The 19,596-nt window shown below is 36.5% G+C and overlaps 1 protein-coding gene across 1 annotated transcript; it reads right to left on the bottom strand.

The window, feature by feature from the left end:
• Nucleotides 1-160: 160 nt before the first annotated feature.
• scn4ba (sodium channel, voltage-gated, type IV, beta a) lies at nt 161-16,739 on the bottom strand. The gene is made up of 5 exons (XM_085130263.1): nt 15,874-16,739; nt 9,158-9,321; nt 6,521-6,740; nt 6,159-6,288; nt 161-4,847 (listed from the first exon to the last, which is right to left on the bottom strand). Exons 1-5 carry the CDS (start codon nt 15,965-15,967, stop codon nt 4,754-4,756), a joined length of 702 nt encoding a protein of 233 aa, XP_084986389.1. The 5' UTR covers nt 15,968-16,739; the 3' UTR covers nt 161-4,753.
• Nucleotides 16,740-19,596: the final 2,857 nt, after the last annotated feature.

Raw genomic sequence — 19,596 nt, 5'->3', positions numbered from 1 at the left:
GTGTAAACTTATACATCACATCTCCCCATTAGACTACTAGCACTATATAAAGCAGGAGAAACAATTGCAACATGATGCGTAATCATACATCTTTGAACTGCTTTAACTCTGAAAATTGTGGCAATGGTTTGATAACACTGTTACATGAAATTATAATCACTTTTCTTTTCTTTTTTTTTTTTTTACATTTTGTGCAATCCTCATAGTCCAAATCAAAATGCATGTTAGTAGAATCATGGCTTGTACTACAGGGGCATTTACCACTGGGTGGCAGTCATACTGTATTTGTTGTGCTGTATTGCACCACTGCAGAGGAGCATTGTACACTGTACCGTGCACACTCAGTTCTGCAGCAATCACTGCAAGCTGTTGGCTAACTTCAAGAGTCATAAGAGTTTCGGTACAGGTGTTTCTTGGAGGAAGACAGGACAGATCAGAACACCAAAGATTAAATAAAAAACAAACAAACATAACAATAATAATAATGCATTCAATGCTTAGTACAATGTCTTACGATTATAAAGGCAACTGTACCAAAACCAGACCTGCGTTATGCATTAAAACAGCTCTCCTCTCCCCATCACATATACATATTTTATCACATCAGTTATGGCTGTTATTAAAACAGTACATACCTCTTATAACCCGCTCAGATACATATGCCTAATTTGCTGCTTGTTGTTTTTTAAGTATTTTATTATCATTTGTTTTTCTTCTTTAAATTAAGAATAAAATCCGTAAACACAAATAGTGAGGTTTGAGTTATGTATTATGTGAATCCACCTATACTGTATTTTGAGTGTCAGGGTTATGAAAAGTACACTAACAGACACATTAACTCCACAATATTGCTTTTCCCTAACAGGAAGACTTTGGATGTATATACCCTCTTTACAGAGGGGTCCCATAACTCTTAGACAGTGTGTGATGCCTTACATCCACGTCATTCACATTTTTACAGGTTCACCAGGATATATTCTCTTCTAACATTGTACTGTTAAGGTTGATCACATTTCACTCTTAATCCCATTTATACTCAGCATATACTTACACTATTTAGTAATGTATAATAAAATAAACACTTGTGCTTCTTGGGCATAGGCGTTGTACTTTATATATTGTATGAAAGCTGATTGCGTGAGTCAATTGAGGTCATATTCTACAACACCTTTCCTTCCAATGGTAATTAAATGCATCCGTCAAAGACATAAGTGCAACCAAACAACTACTCAGTACATAACATCAAATCTTATAATTAGGACTCCAAAGCAAGAACATTCGTAATAGGTCAGTTATGATGTTTTCTGTGATTGCAACGATGGCTGCTTTTATATTACACACAGAAAAATATATTGTATTCCTATAAGGGGGCAGCGCATTGGTTATCTTGTAGGGCATTTCATATTTGTCAGTTGGCAGTGTCAATTAGGGTGTTTTTAGCCTATTAGTACGGTAGCCCTGAGAGCTCTGAGTAAAACATACATTGAAAAAATTTAAATAAAAGTATACTGAGACACATCTTCAACAGTTTGACAAAGTAATAAATAAAAAAACAACAACAAACTAACAAAGAAATAATCCACAGCAAAAACAGAAGCTGCAGCTGCAGCACCCTGAACTCCCAGGGCCACCCACCACTGTGTTATTATTCCATCTAGATACAACTTTTATGAAATAGCAAAGTACAAATGGGGTAATATGTTAGATATGTGTTATAATGCGGGCCTGGGTTCAAGCTTTTCCTGATACAGCTTTCATCTGCTCGGGGAATTTTGAGCCAACTGTAAATGGGACGTAATATAGATTGATCCAATGCAGACAAAACCATCTGCTGTAGATATATGATCCTAATCACCATACGTAAACTCAGCTGAGATACATTTCTGTGGTGTGGATACATATATTGGTACAATGATCAGTGCCTTGGACAGAATTGCCAGCCAGTCCAGACACATCTTTAAAGTGCCTTATAACAGGTTATTGCATAATCTGATATCTGTCTTATTGCTTACATTGAAAGCAAGGGAAATGCACTCCAGTATTAGAGAGGAGCAGGCTGACAGAAGTGAACAAATAGAAAAATAAAATAAAAGCTTGTCATAGAGCTCTGTTCCAGTAAGTTAACATGTACTCGAAGTTAAAACCATTTGACACAGTGCTGCTGTCAGGTACTCGGTCAAAATGACAAACACAAAGTGAGAATGTTGTGTTTTTGTTAATTCTCTTAATATATAGTATAAAAGAATGGCAACTGTGAGGCCACTTCCGTGATTTGCCATTGTAACAAAACCACTTTAACACTGATAAAGTGCTGTATTGTTTGCAGGCAAGGCCAGTGAGCTGTTCTCTGGTATCAAAATGATTCCTCCTATGCGGGTATGTGTGTAGCAGCGTGTAATGTATGTATGTAGCTTTCAGCTGTTCAAACTATTTATGCAGAGCATGTCTGCGGTCCTCATAGAAAAGACGTCAAAGTGACTGTGACTACAAACTACAAAGAGAGGTGGTTCTAATTTCCCAAGGGCATTTTAGCAGTAAACCGATCCTTGTTGACTTATGAAAGACTGAAACAGAAATGTGAATTTATGAAGATTTTGTTACATTTCCCAATTTGGCGTTTCTTGAAAGAAATATGTACTGGTGTTTATATTGTGCACATTTAAGCATTTACTTAAACATTTTTTAATTAAAAATTTCTCAATTTCAGCAACATCAACCGACGTCCCTTTTAAACAGCTAAGATCAACACTGGGGCTGTTTGTGAAGTCTGAACAAAAGTTTAAAATCTTCAATGGCCATGGTTTTAAATACAGTCAAGTAGTAATTTTATCAGTTTAAACTCTATAACATGCTCAGTTTGGGCCAGTTGTAGATGTACACAAAATAATGTAGCTGACCAACAAGCACTTATGACTGCCCTTGAGGGGCATTCACACACATTCAATTCAGAATAATATTAATATTTCTTTGATATATTTTTGTACTGAATGAAAACATACATTTCTGGACAATATTTGGCTGCCCAACAGTCTTTACATTCTTTTGCAGTGAGCTGCCCCAAGACAATGCTACCTGCACTACCAAGGCTATATTACTGGACTTGTAAATTCTTGATGGGTTTGGCAAGTTTCCTTTGAGTTATATGTATATCATTGAATCCACATGTAAATTTGGAAATTAGCATTTTGAGCTGCATGTGCTTATACAGATATCCTGCTAATAACCATTAAGCAGCTTCTCAAACTCCTCTGGCAGGGCTTTTCAATTCTTTCCCTTAAACAGAGCTGCTAAAATGTTCTCACTTTTTCAATAAGTGTAAACTTTCTTTCAGTTATTAATTTTTCTACAGTAAACTTGTCGGCCAATATTCTAAAAGTTGTTTTTCAATAACCCTGACGTGGCTAAAAAGGTGTTAAACAGTTGCAGCAGTGTTGAGATGAGCACTGACAGAGCTTCCCGCAGTTCTGGCCAGCGTGGAGGGGACCAAACAGAGACACACAGAAATGTTCCTCTATTATGGTGTAATATATAATCTTATACGAAGCTATATAAAATGTGCACATGCTCAAAATGCATTGGTTATTAATCAGAAGCAGCATGATTAAGTTCATTCCTTTCAATAGGGAGCTGGGTAGTCTGGGGATTGTCTTTGATGATGGTTAGGGTTCTTCTTTTTTTATGTAAGTTCTTCTCACCAGCCAAGGGAGCAGAAGCAGAACAGGCACCTGTGTTTATCTAAAGCAAAACAATAAAACCTGTGCAGAACTGGATCTTTTATTCACCTAAGGTAAGCCCATTTGTTAGTCCCTGCTAACCAGCATTTCACAGAAAATCTTTGGCCCAAACAAACCAGCAGTGTGTCTAATCTGAACCCAGAAGTCACATGAAAATAGGCATTTCAGAGGTTAATGTCAGAAAGATCCTTTGGAAACAGTTGGGATTTACTTGTTACCTACAAACACAGTTAATCAGTAAAACAGCGCCCAGTGTTTAAAATGGCAAAATACAAATTTTACAGTCAGTGTTTAAAATGTAAAACTTCCTATTTTATTTATAAACAATTTATGTGATTGGGACTGAAATATTTTATCTTTTATTTATAACCAAACTTCTAGTCAGTTACCACCTGGCTTATTTTCATCCAGGTGCATTTATATGATTTGAGAGCTAAGGGAAAGAATTTGAGCAGTGTTGTGCTGTTCTTCGACTGACATCCTGGCAGTTTTTCATTATGGCAGTTCAACATGGCATCAAAGATATTTGTTCCCACTGGTTGAGTATATCTAAGTCCAAGTTTCACTTGGAGTTGTAGAGTTCCGGAGTAAGAATCAAACATATTGTAGCTTCTCAACTGATACTGTAAAGCATGTTTTGGACTAGAAACTGAATACTGACATTGGGTGTATAAAAAAGATTTCGGCCTTGTGATGCGTTCTTGCTTTAACGTAGTGTGAATGTTATTAGATAGTAAGAATGTACATGTAAAAAAATAACACATCAACTGCATAAATTGGAGATTGCAATGTGAAGAAAGTGGAGCAGAAGCTGTACAGTGGAACAAATGGGCTACCATGGTAAGTGAGAGAGATCCAGGCCTATGCACACTTCACACTTCCCAAATCTCAAGCATGATTTAAAATAGACATTTTTACAAGTTGTTTTTGTTAGCCGCTAGTAAGATAATTGATTTTTCGCTGAGTGTGTACATTTGTCTAACATATATACAAACATGTAGCCATACTTAACATTTTGTTCAAGCCTTTGGTGTCCCTTTGTTTTCATTTTTGGCTCCTGAAAGACCATTTTCTGTGTTGTCATTCCCTGAGGAGCTCACTAGGCACTCTTTACTGTAGAGATAAGAGAAACAAAGGTTATATTGAACACCTATAAAAGGAGACAAATACAAGCAATAAGGGCCATGTGCCATATATACTGCAGGGGTTTTAAAAAAACGAAACCCACTGAGCTTCAAATAATATTTTGTTTTGGAAACATAGAATATGGGTGACATTATTTCGTTATTATATAATATAACAGATTCATATTAATTGCCCACTTTGCTCTGAGACAATTTGACCTATATTGTCAGCATAAAACCATTACAGATTACATCAAATATTTTAATTAGAAAAATACAAAACAATCTATTAACATGGCCAAATGAGTGCCTGGGTCAGTCACAGTCAAATAACAGGGTAAATCTTTGTGACACAAAATTATTTTTCAGTAAATAATGTAGTTTTATATGAACTGGTGTTGATGATATGACGTTAGACCTAGTGATAAAGGTTACAATGATTTTAGTTGTATTCATCGAATATAAATAGTACATTTGTTATATAAAGCAAATACTCTTGAAATTATGACGTAACACATTTGAATTTCCTCTAATATCAGATTTTCACTGCTAGATGCACTTTTTATATCAATAAAAAAGATAACAGAAAGCTAACAAATTCTACTTCTTTTGCAAACTGAGTATAACAAGCCAATTTCTTTCATTTTTTTGCCAACATTCAACTTTTTGTTATACTTTTTAGAAATCAAATAAGACTTGCACATTTAAAAATATTGTAGTACATAAAAATATTATTTACAACATGTATGTATGAAGATCACTTGACTTATTCTTCATGTTAGTATATCTTGCCTGAAAAATTGTGTTGCCGTAACAGTGCATAACTTGTGTGATTAAACAGGAAATATAAACAGTACCTCTCCACACTTAATTATTTATAACTTCTGTACATCTCGTGCATATTGCTGCAGGTATAAGAATAAATTATGTTACATGCTTATGTGATGAGTTTTGAGCTGCGTGTTGCAGGCTATATCTGCAAAAGTCAATGACATCATAGGACTTGTAACATATGTATATGAATAAAATATATGAATAAAAACCATGTCAGGAAAAAAAAATCAGTGGTTCCTTAAAAGCTGGAATTTTTTTTCATTAATGGTGAAACACAAGATGTTAAATTTGCAGAAACAGTAATAAAACTAGCATATAATAGACCAAATTTCTTTTTGCCAGCAATACACAGTTTTTGGCTGTTTGACTGTAGCTGACCCAAATATATATGATAAAAAGGTTATCTATAATCAGTATTGTTGATTTGTTCTAAATGTCCTTATAAGATAGTCAGTGATCTACTCACTTCTTCTCATCATCCTTATGCAGGACGTGAACAACAACAGCCTTTATCACCATGACAATGATAACTAAGCCTATGACTCCACCCAACGCTGAGACAATAATGACTGTCAAAGTGTTGTCAACTTCCTTCACTGAAAAGGTAGAGAGAGAAAGAGAAAGAGAGAGAGACAGTGACTTTGTGAGGACAAACAAGTATACAGAGTATGTAAAAACTGACTTAGAGCTCTAACAAGATTGAAACTAGATGCTAGTAGCGTAAGTGCAATCTTTTTTTAAGTATATGTACTTTATAAACACTGTCAGTCAGCAAGTCAGATAAAGCTCTATTTTTGTGTGCCAGGTGTTTGTGCAACTTTTACATACTTTGATCCACCACTATAAGAGTGAAGATAGCACTGTGGTTGCGGTTCTTCTCTTTTGGATTCCTGGCAAAACAGATGTACTCTCCTTCATCTTCAAAGGTGATATTCCATAGCAAGATCGAAATGTTGTTACTCTTTGAGGAGCCGACAAACTCAACACGCTCATGGAACACACGGACCTTCGGCTCCACACCCTCCATAGGGATCAACGCTTCACATAACTACACACAAGATATTTCCTTAGATACACAGTATTGGGTGTCAGCTACACAGCATTGGGATGATGACACACTGTGTTGTAATTTTGCCTTTGTACACCACCACATCACACTGAAAATCAAAGACTTTAATTCGAAGGGTTTAACAAAAGTGTTTTATTACCTGTTTGGGCATTTTTATATATAGTTCCCCATTTTTAGAGACTCAAAATAATTGACAAGCAGTTTTATGGCCAGGTAAGGGTCCCTTGACACTTCTTAATATTAAGGAAATTGTGATCTGGACTTGAACTTGTATTTGGTAGCTGTCTGAAAGAACGTGTAGTTATGCCATAATCAAGCTAAAAAAAAACGTAGCCAAATCAGCTATTTGGCACATTGATCAAAAGATGGAATGAACCGGGCAGCTCAGCAAGACTTAAAAGGCCAGGGAAACCTGTGGAGACATCTGTGAAGTGAATGATCATAGAATTCCTTTCTTTGGTCAAGAAAAAGTTCCTTCACAACTTCTAACAAAGTCAGCAACACCGTGGAGGGTAGCTACTCATTGTCAAAGTCTACAATCAACAGATGTCTTGATTAATGGAAATACAGAGCATTTACAACAAGATGCAAACCAATGGTTAAAGAGAGAGAAAAAAAGAAAAAATAATGATCTGAAGCGTGGTGAAGCCAATGTAATGGCATAGGTATGTATGGTTTGCAACAGAACTCATTCACTTGTGTTTACGGATCGTGTGACTGCTGTCAATGGCTGTAAGAATTCTGAAATGTACAGGGCTACAATTGCTCCTCAGATCCTGACAAATGTTGAAAAATTTATTGGTTAATCGTAATCACCCAATGTATACTGCACAAGCAACCCAAGAGCCTCTCAAGACAAAGAAACAGGATTTAATTAATGACCAAGTGAGTCACATGTAATCAGAACATGTTTTCCACCAGAGCATTCTTTTCAGTAGAGTTTAGAAGTCCAGTGTTGGGGAGTAACGGAATACATGTACTGGTGTTACATATTTAAAATACAAAATATGAGCAACTGTATTCCCTTACAGTTACCTTTTAAAATGGTGATAATTAGAATACAGTTACTTTGTTGAAATAACTGGATTACACAGCGGTCTTTTCCTTAGGCTATCACCTCTCCAATTTTGGTAACTCCACACATAGCCCGACACCCAAACAAGAAACGAAATAAGAGGCTCCAATGTAAGCGTCCCATTAACATTGGTGGTGTCAGTTACACAGTGGACCCAGTGACAGCACAACAGAGCCATCAGAGTACGAGCAGGAATGGATTTCTTACTTTGAAATTCTGACACCACTTCCTATTTAAAGAAGAAAGGGATGGGTGAATTTGACCATGCCATGCATACACTGTTTGCCAGCAACCAAGCTGCTCGCAGCATCAAAAGACTCCAACCTAAACAAACATCTGGAAGTAAGTTCTTTTTTAACAACGAATGTTAGCCTACTGCAGCTACCTTGTTTTAGTTGTGGGAACTACCTGGGTTATGTGCCACTTCAGTATCTTTGATGTACTATTGCTGAGTGATTTGTTATTATTACTGGATGCTACTTGCCACCGAGCTAACATTGTTAGCTGGCGTTAGCCGAAGTTAGTTCATAGACTACAGATTGTTAGACCTGCTTAAACATTAACAACCTGCAAGCTTCAAATAATCATGTGCAATTCTGAAAACAGTCTATGAACTAACCTCAGCTAACGCAAGCTAACAATGTTATTTTGGTGGCAAGAAGCCTTCAGTAATAGTAATAAATCACACAGCAATAGTACATTCATGTAGTTGTAAAAAGCATAACAATATATTAAGTAATCCAAAGTATTCAGAATATGTTACTCACACTGAGTAACTTAACGGAATACGTTAAAAACTACATTTTGGGGCATGTATTCTGTAATTTGTAGTGGAATACACTTTAAAAGTAACCTTTCCAACACTGCAGAAGGCAGACCTCTAGGCAGAGAGACCCACAAACAAGCAGCAGCTGAAGGTGACTGCAGTAAAGGGCTGGCATCTCAAGGGAGGAAACACAGCATTTGGTGATGTTCATGAATTTTAGACTTCAGGCAGTCATAACCTACAGAGGATTTTCAAATAATAAAAGCAGATCCTGTGTATTAAAAATGGCTGCATTTCCTAAACTAATACAGGCTGTACTAAAAAAAAAAGAAAAAAAGAAAATCACATGTGATGGTTAACAAAGGCAAAATTACAAGAACTATCTGATCATCAAAATACTTATGAACAAAACTGTATCCCCATGCCTTCAGAAATACAACAGCATACACTCACCGACTGTTTATGCGATGAGACACGAAACATATGAAAATGTTAGGAATCACTATTTTTATGCTTTTTTGTATCCCTGTTGGTGTTGTGGTTGTGTGCACATACCTTTATGAGACTTCCATTGTCATTATATTGCCAGTTGAAGTAGAGATTTTCGATGCCAATACATGAAGAGTAAGTGCAGGGCAACAAAACCGTGGAGCCATTCATTGCTTCGATTGAAGACACTTTACCTGTGGAAACTTCCAGTCCACCAACAGTCCATACGCCTAAACCAAGGGAGAAAGGAAAAGTTAAAAAGTTTTTAGAAAAGGATAGAAAACGGTTTTTGAAAAGCAATAAAAACACAATTATATAAGGCAAAATGAAAATAAAAAAGTAAAAGATGGTACAGAGTTTTGTGTTTGTTTGATATTTGCAATAATTGTTGTGGCATCATTTATTGAGACTAATTATGTATGAATTCATTATGATTTAACTTAAGTAAAAGTAGAATGTGGCCAAGTAGGCAACACTATTCTTTCTCTCTTCTTTTAAAATTAAATTGTGAATAAAATCTTAATATGGAGTCTAAACCTAATATATTTAAAATTGCTGTCACAGGGAGAAAAATGACCACATGCTCCCTGATTACTTTTATTGTGTACTTTATGGACTTTATGGCGAACTTTAGGCTTTGAAAAATTAGGTTAGGTTCTAAATGCAACTTTGCAGAAGCAACTGACAATTTTACCAAATGACATTTATACTGTATGATGTCCTCTATGTAAAACCTGCAATGCTCTCTCTTCTATTGGTCTTAATGTTAAAAAAATATGTAAAAAAAAAAAAAAAAAGAAACATAGAATTTTGGTACCATTTCTTAAGAGAAAAGATTTGTTCTCTAGTTCATCAAGTCAAACTAATTAAGCAATCAAAACATTTGATTTTATCAAGACCCAACTAATCCAATTTATGAATAGAGTATAAGAGTCATGCGACTTAAATTCACATGGCCAGGCATGTTATGTGGGTTTTGCAATGACAGCTGGTGTAATTCTCAGATTGTTGCTCTGGTTTCTCTCTCGCACACTTGGGGTCTATTTATAAATACTCTCTTCCACATTGACCTGCTCAGGATCACATTTCACTTGGACAAGGTACAGACAAGGTTAGAGTACGTGTATGCCTCTGCTGAGGACACATAGACATAGACATGTATGCATACTTGCTTAAAAGAATTTTGCATCACCTCCTCTGGAATGCGTTGAATAAATCTGCGTTAGCACAAGAATCTCAAACACTTGAGTCCTCATATTACTGGATATGGATGAAATCATTTTACTACTTGAAATTACGTGTTCTAGGCACACATTGTCATTTACCATTTTTCAATTCAAATGTTAAAGAAATCAGAAATTGTATTAATGTGATTTGGAGGAAAAAATTCAACAGCAGAAATATTGATAAAAAGTTATTTTTTAGCTGTATTGTTACCATCACAACACTGGCACTGGGGCTGGTTAATGAAACAAAAAAAGAAAATTAATGTGAAATAATCTTTTCTTAATATACATAGAAAAAGTTACTTGGATAGAACTCATTCAACAGACAGCACTACTTATTTTGTATTATATTAAGTATATTAATGGTGATTTACTGTGTATGGCTAGAACTAATAAAACATTTTCAGAAAAAAAGGTAATAGTGTTGTAAGAAAATTATTTCAAGTAAGACTTACTGGAGCTGAAGCTTTAATTCGTACAGGGAAAAAACACTCTTTTCAGTATTTGAATTGTCATTCTTTCTGTTTTTTTTATCAGCTGCTTTTGTAAAATGATATAAATAAAAAGAAAGATATTGCTGAAGTAAGCGTTTAGGGTTAATGATACAAGCAAGGGATTGTAAATGTGGGTGGAACTCCCACTGAAGAGTATGGGTTCCAGTAGTGCAAATACATAGACAAAAATAAACCTCTGCCTGTATTTATTTGTTTATTTTCAGATGAAATTAACTAAAAGAGTGCCTTCTGCAAGTCACATATTGGTTATAATAAATATGTGCACTCTTATACCTTACAAATAAATATTTATACATCAAGGAAGCATCAGTTTGTTTGGCTTTGTTTTTTAGGTCATCTATATGCTTTTGTCCCACCCACTCTTCTTGATTTTTTTTGTAACACCTGGTATTTAACTCTTCAGTTATGCTGACTCATCCACTTTCAGCTCAAGCATTTTTAGTTTTGAACTTGTTTGTTTTCTGTTTCCACTTTTGCTCTGTTTTAATAGCCTGACTTACTTTTTTATAGCACTGGACAGTCTGGACGATTCTGCTTTCACTCCTTTTTTCCCTCAATCTTTCTGTCTTGCTTTCAGAAGTTGCTCCTGGGGGAGACAATCCCTAAATAAGAACATGGAAACATATGTGTGTGTGTGTTCCTGTCTAGCTATCTTTGTGAGGACTGCATTCTACTATACTAGTGAGAACCAACAGTCACTGGTGAGGACACACAACCCAGTCCTCACAAATTTGAAGGTATTTAAAGGCATTTTGAGGCTCAAAATGTGGTTTTAGTGTCAGGGTTACAATTAGGTATGGTTAGGTTTAGGGTAAGGGGTTTGGGTTAGGCATTCATTTTAATGGTTAGGGTTAGGGTAAGGGGCTAGGGAAAGCATTAATGTCAATGAAGGTCCTCAGTAAAATAGCTGAACGGGGTTGTGTGTGTGTGTATTTTTCTACTTGTAAGAGGCTTAGAGGTTTTGAACATTAAACTATCTTTTAAACTCTTTGATAAATGCAACAATGAAAACAAACATTTATCCTCTATCAGTAATTAGTTGCACATTTTCAGTGAATAGTCTTTGAAACAAAATGCTCCAGTGGAGAAGAAAAAAGATGTTATCCATTTCCAAAAACATTTCCAAATGGATTATATGGTTCCCACTCCTCATGCTTAGAATAAACTTGACATCTCCTTGGCTTTACTGCTCTCTACTATCATGGTTTTGTACATCAACTTTACTCTTCGCTATCACTCTTTTTTGTCTTAACAGTTTGTCCTGAAATCGCCCACAAGATTCACATCCTGAAGTAGTGTACAATTCACTTATGTAATGTATGCACTGTTATCTTTTTATGTGACGTGTGTGTATGTGTATGTGTGGTGCATGTGCATGTATGTGAACTGTATATATGCACTTACTTTAAGTGTTTGTGTACATATCAGTAATACTGATGGTCTGAAAAGCAACTGAGTGTGTGCATGTATGTGAATATGTGTCTGTGTGCATGTATGTGTGTGTGTGTCCTTGCCTGACTGTCAAGGTGACTGTTTTTTTTCTTCTTCTTCTTTTTTTAAGTAGGCCAGTAATTGAAAAGTTAATGTATTTCTAAGAGAACCCATAGAGAACTGACTGAGGACACTATTCTGCAATGTATACAGGGAAGTGATGGGAAAGGTGGGAGAGGGAGGTATGAACAAGGAAGCGTAGGTAATGCAGGAGTTACAATGTGTAGGAAGTGATGGAAGGGGTCACAAGGAAAGAACAGGAAAATGGATATGAGAGAGGTGAGGGATGTGAGATGTCCTTTTAAAGGTGAATGGGCAAAGAATTACACCAGCAGCTGAGTTACTTAACAGGCAGAGCTGCTGGTATTGTGGGACAAGATAGTTTCAGTTTTTCACTTCAGATAATATATGCAATGTGATATTCATACAAACAATGCTGCAGTAACTGCATTTTCAGGCACAGTACTGGAGAAATGTTAACATGATTACTATGTTACACCCATGATCACTCTATCATTTTGCTTTTTACTTTATCTTTTGTTTATTTGTCACAAAAAAGGATGATGAATAATTTTGCGTGAATGAAAATGGAAAAAATGAAAGTAGTTGGCATGACAGTTGTTCCAACCTTTTGCATCTTCCATGCTGAAAAGTTACAGATATCTGAAGAGTGTCTTTATTCTGCAAAAAAAGTCATTATTCCAAGTTTTGTCTGTGGTCCTGCTGCACTAACAGCTTCTGTCTGTTAATACTGAATGACACTTTCGTATAGATCCGGAGATGTTAATGAGAACAACCTACTGTTAAACATTTTTCCTTAATTTCACACCTGACTTTTATTGGGACCTTTGCTTCACTGCCTTCATTCTCTGTTACCAAAAGGTTTTGTTGTGACAGATTGCTGTAATACTTTGCACATTACTTGATTTAGGCATTACTTGATTACATAAGAGAAACAGTTGAGCATTCCAATACAGACACAATTTAGATAAATAACCATATCCTGAATATATAAGATGTTAACAATGACAAAATGCATTTAAGATGGACATTTTCATAACAGATGAACCGGATCTCTTAAATAGAGGTGAGAATTTAATGATGTAAGTAAACATAGTAATCAGAGGTCAAACCAAGGAAATACAAAGACTGGAATGACTAAAACTCACCCATGGAACTAAAGCCATATCCTCCAGAGAACCATTGTAATGGACATTTGTTTTTGGTCTCTATCTTGTGACTTATTTGAGCTATCATAATAAGTCCTAATGTACTAAATAGAGGACATCCTGGGCTTTCCATTGATATCTCGTGCATTTGGGTGCTCTCTTTTAGCTCCAAAGAGGAAGGAAATCCCAAAAATAGTTCAATGGGGAGATTCTTTCCTCAGTTCTCAGGAGGATATAGTCAAATGAAAGTATTTATTCATAAGTGTAGAACTTGAATTGAAATTTAAGAGTTCTTCTAACTTGGAATATGGACTGTTGGGCTGTTGTTGAGTCATGATGTTAAGTTAAAATTTAAGTTATAATCTATTCATTTGTAAAAATGAAGATATTTTGGGGATATTGAGTTACATATTTTACTGTTTAAGAACCTACGGTGACACCTCTTATATAATCCATTTTGTTGATTGATCTTGATGTTGCTGATTTACCGCTCCCATAATTTTCCTGAGTGTGGAAATGGGTCTGGGCTCTTATGGGTTAAAAGATATTTGAACTTATTTTATTTTAATTTACAGGTACCTAATGTAAACCAATCTCGCACCACCACTTGAGTCAGACTGTTAAAAGTCAAACTAAAACAACAATGCTCTATAATGCTGTGGCTATCCTTTAGGGATTCGCTGATAAAAAAAATATATAATTTGTTATACAGTTTATGTTTCTTTCTTATTTGTGTTAGCCTTGCCTGTACTTATCTGTTGGTGTATCTAATGTCTGCTGGGACAGTGGGATTCAGCTTGAGAATATGTACTTATGAGAAAATGATTTCAGAGAAATTCCACTGAATTTAGATGGCAATTTAGACAAAACAACCAGATCAATGCTGTTTTTAGCACGATTTCTGGGAAAATATTTTACTAAGAAAGTGTTATTTGGTGCAGTATGACTTTCCACAACACTCAACAATTTCATTTGGAAATATGTGTACTGACAATGAAATACAACAAGAAACAAATGAATATGAATAAGATGTGTAAGATGAATAATTGTAAAATTGTGCTTTACACCTATTTTTTTGTGTATGCGAACTATGATGTAAATGAAGTGTGTATATTGCCTGTATTTGTTCCTCTTTCTCAAATGAATATTTTGTTAAACGTTTCTGGTACATATATTTATCATATCTATTCAAAAGGGGTAAACTATTGTTTAATCCCTTTAAAATGAACTAATGTTGCATTGTGTTAGCTAGTCAGAAGTGTGTTCACATGTTTTCAGTATGTGATATGCTATGACCAAATTTGACCCTACTGGGACAAATGATGACTTGGTCTTGGTGCTGCCGCTAACCTGGACTCATGGACTCTTGAATAATTTAGTCAATAACTTTACCAATATGCAAAATTACATGTGTTTATTAACTGAAGTTATTTGTTTTAATATTTCCCCCTGATGTTTGGTTGGAAAACATAAAAAGCCCAAATATTTGCCAAAAAACAAAACAAAACAAAACTGAAACAACAAAGTGCTGTCTGTGTTTTTTTGGATCTAGAACACATTTTAAAAAGCAGAAAGATAAGATGCATTCTAATCTTACTTGTCGGTTATCTAAAGACAACACTAATATTGCAATACTGGACACATACTAGTCCCATTTTCCTTCCATAAAACTCAATGGTGCTCAACTTACCAAAGAACTGAGAGCCAGGGGGGGATTTTTGGATGTGGGGGCACTATTGGGCACTACAACAAAATCAGGGAGGGTACGAGCAAAAGCACAGATCATCACTGCACCACTACGTCATTACCAGTAATGGTATGTTCACACAGGCATGCATGTAGATAAACTATAGCTTGTTTTTCTTTACTTTGAAAACCAAAAGTTAATTATTTGTTTTATTTTCTCCTATATGAAGGCTATGTTTAAAGTAGAATTTCAAAGTGCGAAGTGTCAGTTACTCAAACAGTCCAGCAGCAACCCTACAACATGAAACTGATCTCAGTCAAAGGTTTGTATTGTTGGCCTGATTGTTTAACAATTAAACATCCCCTGTGACAGCACCATACATTGTAGTGTTTGGGTATGGAAAGATAATGATTAAACATGAGCGCTGAAGCAGATGCGACAGAGCAGCAGTTGTAGATATAGCAGATATAGAATAACCAAAAAAAGGTATTGATTTACTGTAAGAGGGCTGTACCACCCACTCAGACATAATAAACAAGAAAAAGCGAGCAAAAGGAGCAAAAGAAGAAGGTCTAAAGGGCACAGAAACAAGTTAAAATGTATAGGCAATTAAAGGGATAGCCCCATCCAGAGACATGTTTGAAAAGAGTGGAATGACATGGCACTTAAAGGTACAGAGATAAGTGTAACTCACCAAGCAGCAGTGCAACTGCCAGACCAGCGTGAAGTAGATCCCCTGATCTCAGCCGACCAGAGACACTTGAACCAGTGCTGTCCACTGACGCCATGACACCTACACCACCTGTCTGTCTCTGTTCTTCTCTGCCTGTCTATATGTATACAATGTGTGTCTCTGTCAGTCTGTCTCCTTGTCTGCCAGTCACTGTGAGTGTTTGACTTATGTGCCTCTGGACCAAGGTGGGACACTGAGCTGTGCAGCTGAAGGCAGAGTCTTGCTCTCAGTCCCTCCCTCTTCTCTCCTCCTCTGCACTCTGTCCCAGGAATGAACAGAATGAGGAAGCGCAAAAGAGAGAAGGATAAAATTCCTTTAGGGAGCTCTCTCACATCAAGTTGTTCCTTGCACTGCTCTCCTGCAGCCCGGGAAAGCAGAGGAAAGGAAAGACTGAAGAATGCAGCAGTTGAACGAAGAGTGCAGCCTCTCTGTTTCTTTGCTTCCCTCCTCTCCTGTCCTCTGTCGCTGTCTCTGGCAGACACAGTGGTAATTATCCAGCAAAGCAGAGAGTGAGGCGAAAGGCATAGAGGAGAAGCGAGGCAGAGCGGCACGAGGGTAGCAGCGTTGTGTCAGACCGCTCCACTCCTTTAACAGCAGCAGGAATAGTCAGGTAACCAGGCTGGCCAACAAACCCCATGGGTGAGGGGGGAGACATAGGCTGGAGGGGGAGGAGAACACACAAGAGGCACAGAAGGATGCTGGAGGAGAGCCAGCAGGCAGAAAAGCAGAAAGTATGCGTGTTTCCCCTGCCGGCACAGGAAGAAATGAGGTACTGCAGAGGTAGAGGTGAAGAGAGAGCGAGCGAGAGAAGGAGGGGATAGCGAGTGGGGGTGAGGGGTACTGGGTGATGTCTGCTGCCACATAGATGCACACACACACATGCGCCCAGCACAGAACGGCTGAGTCAGCCTTTGCTCAAGAAGGTCTCCGAGTCAGTCACGGGGTGGGTGTTTCACCCATACCACATACCCCTCTTCACTACATCATTTGCTCATGTCTCCACTTTCATGCTTCTCTCATTTCATGGTTCCACTTTATATCTGTGTTGGCAATCGCATTTTGCTTCCAGTGGCTCTCTTCCCTATACTTGAGTTTCACAGCAGCAGTGTTGAGTTTGTCATCAAAATATCACTACAGTTGAATTTTTTGTAAAGGGTTTTCAGGTTTTTATCCCCCAATAAAATCAGTATGTGCGAGCATAGTGTCCACAGTTCACATGGTAGCAATTCACTTGAAGATAGCAACAATGACTGACAAGCTTTTGGTATTAGCACTTTTTTCTATTTTTAGATCATCTCAAGAGTTTGATTCAAAGTTTTAGGTGATCTTTTGGAATGGTTCCTAAGCAAGATCTTCAATTTGAACAAGACTTTTTTCTCGTACAAATGTGGACAAAGCCCATATTGCCTGTTTGGTGCCTGACAAAGACAAAACTCCACCAAGCTTACTGATGGTGGCTTTGGCTAGAAATGTTCAGAAGGACCCCCAGATACTTGCGTGCAAAATGCCAGAAAGAAGTGAGAACATGATCTTTGTGCAAAATGGACCCATTTAAAATGTCAAACAAAAATAGGTGTATGGGCATACAATAATTATGCAGCGCTTCCATATGTGTGTGACCTGTGTCTCCTTTAGATTTGCTTGACACATCACTTATATCTGCAGGCCTCCTCATTAAAGTTCAACCAATACAGCTGTTTCCAAAAAAAGAAGCCTTCATTTACTGCACTTTAGCTTTCATAGTTTTATTATTACCGAAGACAAAATCTGTATCTGACATACATTTGTATAATGTTTATTAATTAGCTTTTCTTTATGCAACAAGAAACATATATTTTTGGAGATTTAACAGTAAATTAGTTAGTAAATCAAATAGTTTAAAACTTGCAATATTTTATATGTATATTTGATTTATCACAGTTGATTAATGAACATACTAGGCTATTTGATACTTGTTCATGTCCAACACATCATGTGTTCTGACTCAAACAGAGTGATGCAAAGTGGTGTCTTATCTGTAAAAAATAGGCGATCATAACATTGCGAAATAAAGTTTTAACCCTCAAGTTTGTGATTTTGTTTTCTTTTGTTTGGCATAAAAGTTTGGAACAAACTACCTATTGATATAAAAAATATTCAGATGAGCAAAGTGAGTAAATCTGTGTGTTAAAATGTAAAAGAATTCTGTCAAATAAAGTGTTGCAGAAAATGACTTTACTGCATTGAGTGTGTATTGTGGTTAAATGTGTTAATGTCATGGTTAAATAAAATATTTATTCCAATTCCCTCTAATTGAATTGTGGTGTTATTGGACTTTATTTGAGTGTAGCAATACTGACAGTCAACTACAGAAAGGGTGGAGCCTATCATAGGATTGTTTTTATGCCTGATTGTTTGCTTGCAATGTATAAAGGGTCTTCTTAACACCATGTTACAAAACACAGACGCACCAAGGCATTACCTGACCATAGCATACCTTTCAATAATCTAAGCCCGGCCTTCAACCCAACTCAGCGAAGGACCATTGTGACAAGTTGGACTTGAAATGTCCAGCCTGGCCTCATTCACAAAATTCATGTCTTCCCTACCAATCAACAAACACATTAATAATATTGTCACTAAAGTCAGAGCCACACAGGGCCATTTCTCATAACAATTTCTCTACACCCAGTATAATTTCCCATTTCACTTAGTGATGTAAGTAAAACGTCAGCAAGCAACAAATTTTGCCTCTGCCTCGTCTATTGGCCTTCACCTGCCATCATAACATTAAGCTGAAAGAGCGAGACTACTTTTTTGCAGCACTGCAGCCTTGCAAATGGAACTGTTCGTCATCTGTAAATTGCTAGCACTCCTTGTGTACCCCACAATCACATCTAACATCCTGAAGAAAATTATTAATGAATCAGATTAGTCATACACAAAATAAGCTAGTCATAACAGACTCATCCCGCCCACTGTACTCTTTGGCTGCAAGTGAATATCCACAGACGAAGTGTTGACATGTTTAAGAACATCTTCAAATGTCTGTGTATTTGTTCTTCTTTACTTTGATTTTGATTATTTAAATTGTTGTTATTGCTCGGGAAAACTGATATAAGGTTGAGGAAGGCAACATAGCTACATTCTGCACATTTAAATGTAAGCAAAAACACTATAAAGTCTACTGATACATGATTTTATCTTCACTCCATTAAAGAATTCCATTTTCTGGAGTCTGACACATTTTCACAGATTAATATTTAATTATCACACAATGATAATGATCATTGGTGTTAATTACACCATTCAGTCTTATAAAAAACAAACAAACAAAAAATGCAAACACATTTGATGTTTGACCCAAGAAAAAAATAAAAGATGAATAAACATAAATAAAACACTGATGATGTGTATTGTGCATGCTCCTTACCACTTTCGAGATTTTATTTCCTGTTTTTTCTCCTTTTTTTCAGAATTATCCAAACAGACACGATGGATCCTTGACCTCCCCAGCTTGCACACACCCACATGTTGTCAGATGATACATAGTTTGGAATTTAATGTCATTTCCAAGTTCGAGTATGTGTGGGTTGCACTGATACATAGTGAGAGACATCCTCTGCCTTTACACAGTAAGGTATGTGTAGGCAAATATGTAGATGAATTCTTAGTAAATCCATGATATATGCACACGGCAAAAGA

The sequence above is a fragment of the Neolamprologus multifasciatus genome, chromosome 14 (genome assembly GCF_963576455.1).
Source record: "Neolamprologus multifasciatus chromosome 14, fNeoMul1.2, whole genome shotgun sequence".
Classification (NCBI taxonomy): domain Eukaryota; kingdom Metazoa; phylum Chordata; class Actinopteri; order Cichliformes; family Cichlidae; genus Neolamprologus; species Neolamprologus multifasciatus.
The sequence above is the reverse complement of the archived record's forward strand: the minus strand, read 5'-3'. Positions and strand labels throughout refer to the sequence as shown.

Coding starts and splice junctions, on each gene's coding strand:
- scn4ba (XM_085130263.1), bottom strand. CDS start 15,967: ATGGCGTCAGTGGACAGCACTGGTTCAAGTGTCTCTGGTCGGCTGAGA. Junction 9,322..15,873: donor GGCAGTTGCACTGCTGCTTG/GTGAGTTACACT, acceptor CCCTTGGTTTAG/GCGTATGGACTGTTGGTGGA. Junction 4,848..6,158: donor CATAAGGATGATGAGAAGAA/GTGAGTAGATCA, acceptor TTATCTCTACAG/TAAAGAGTGCCTAGTGAGCT.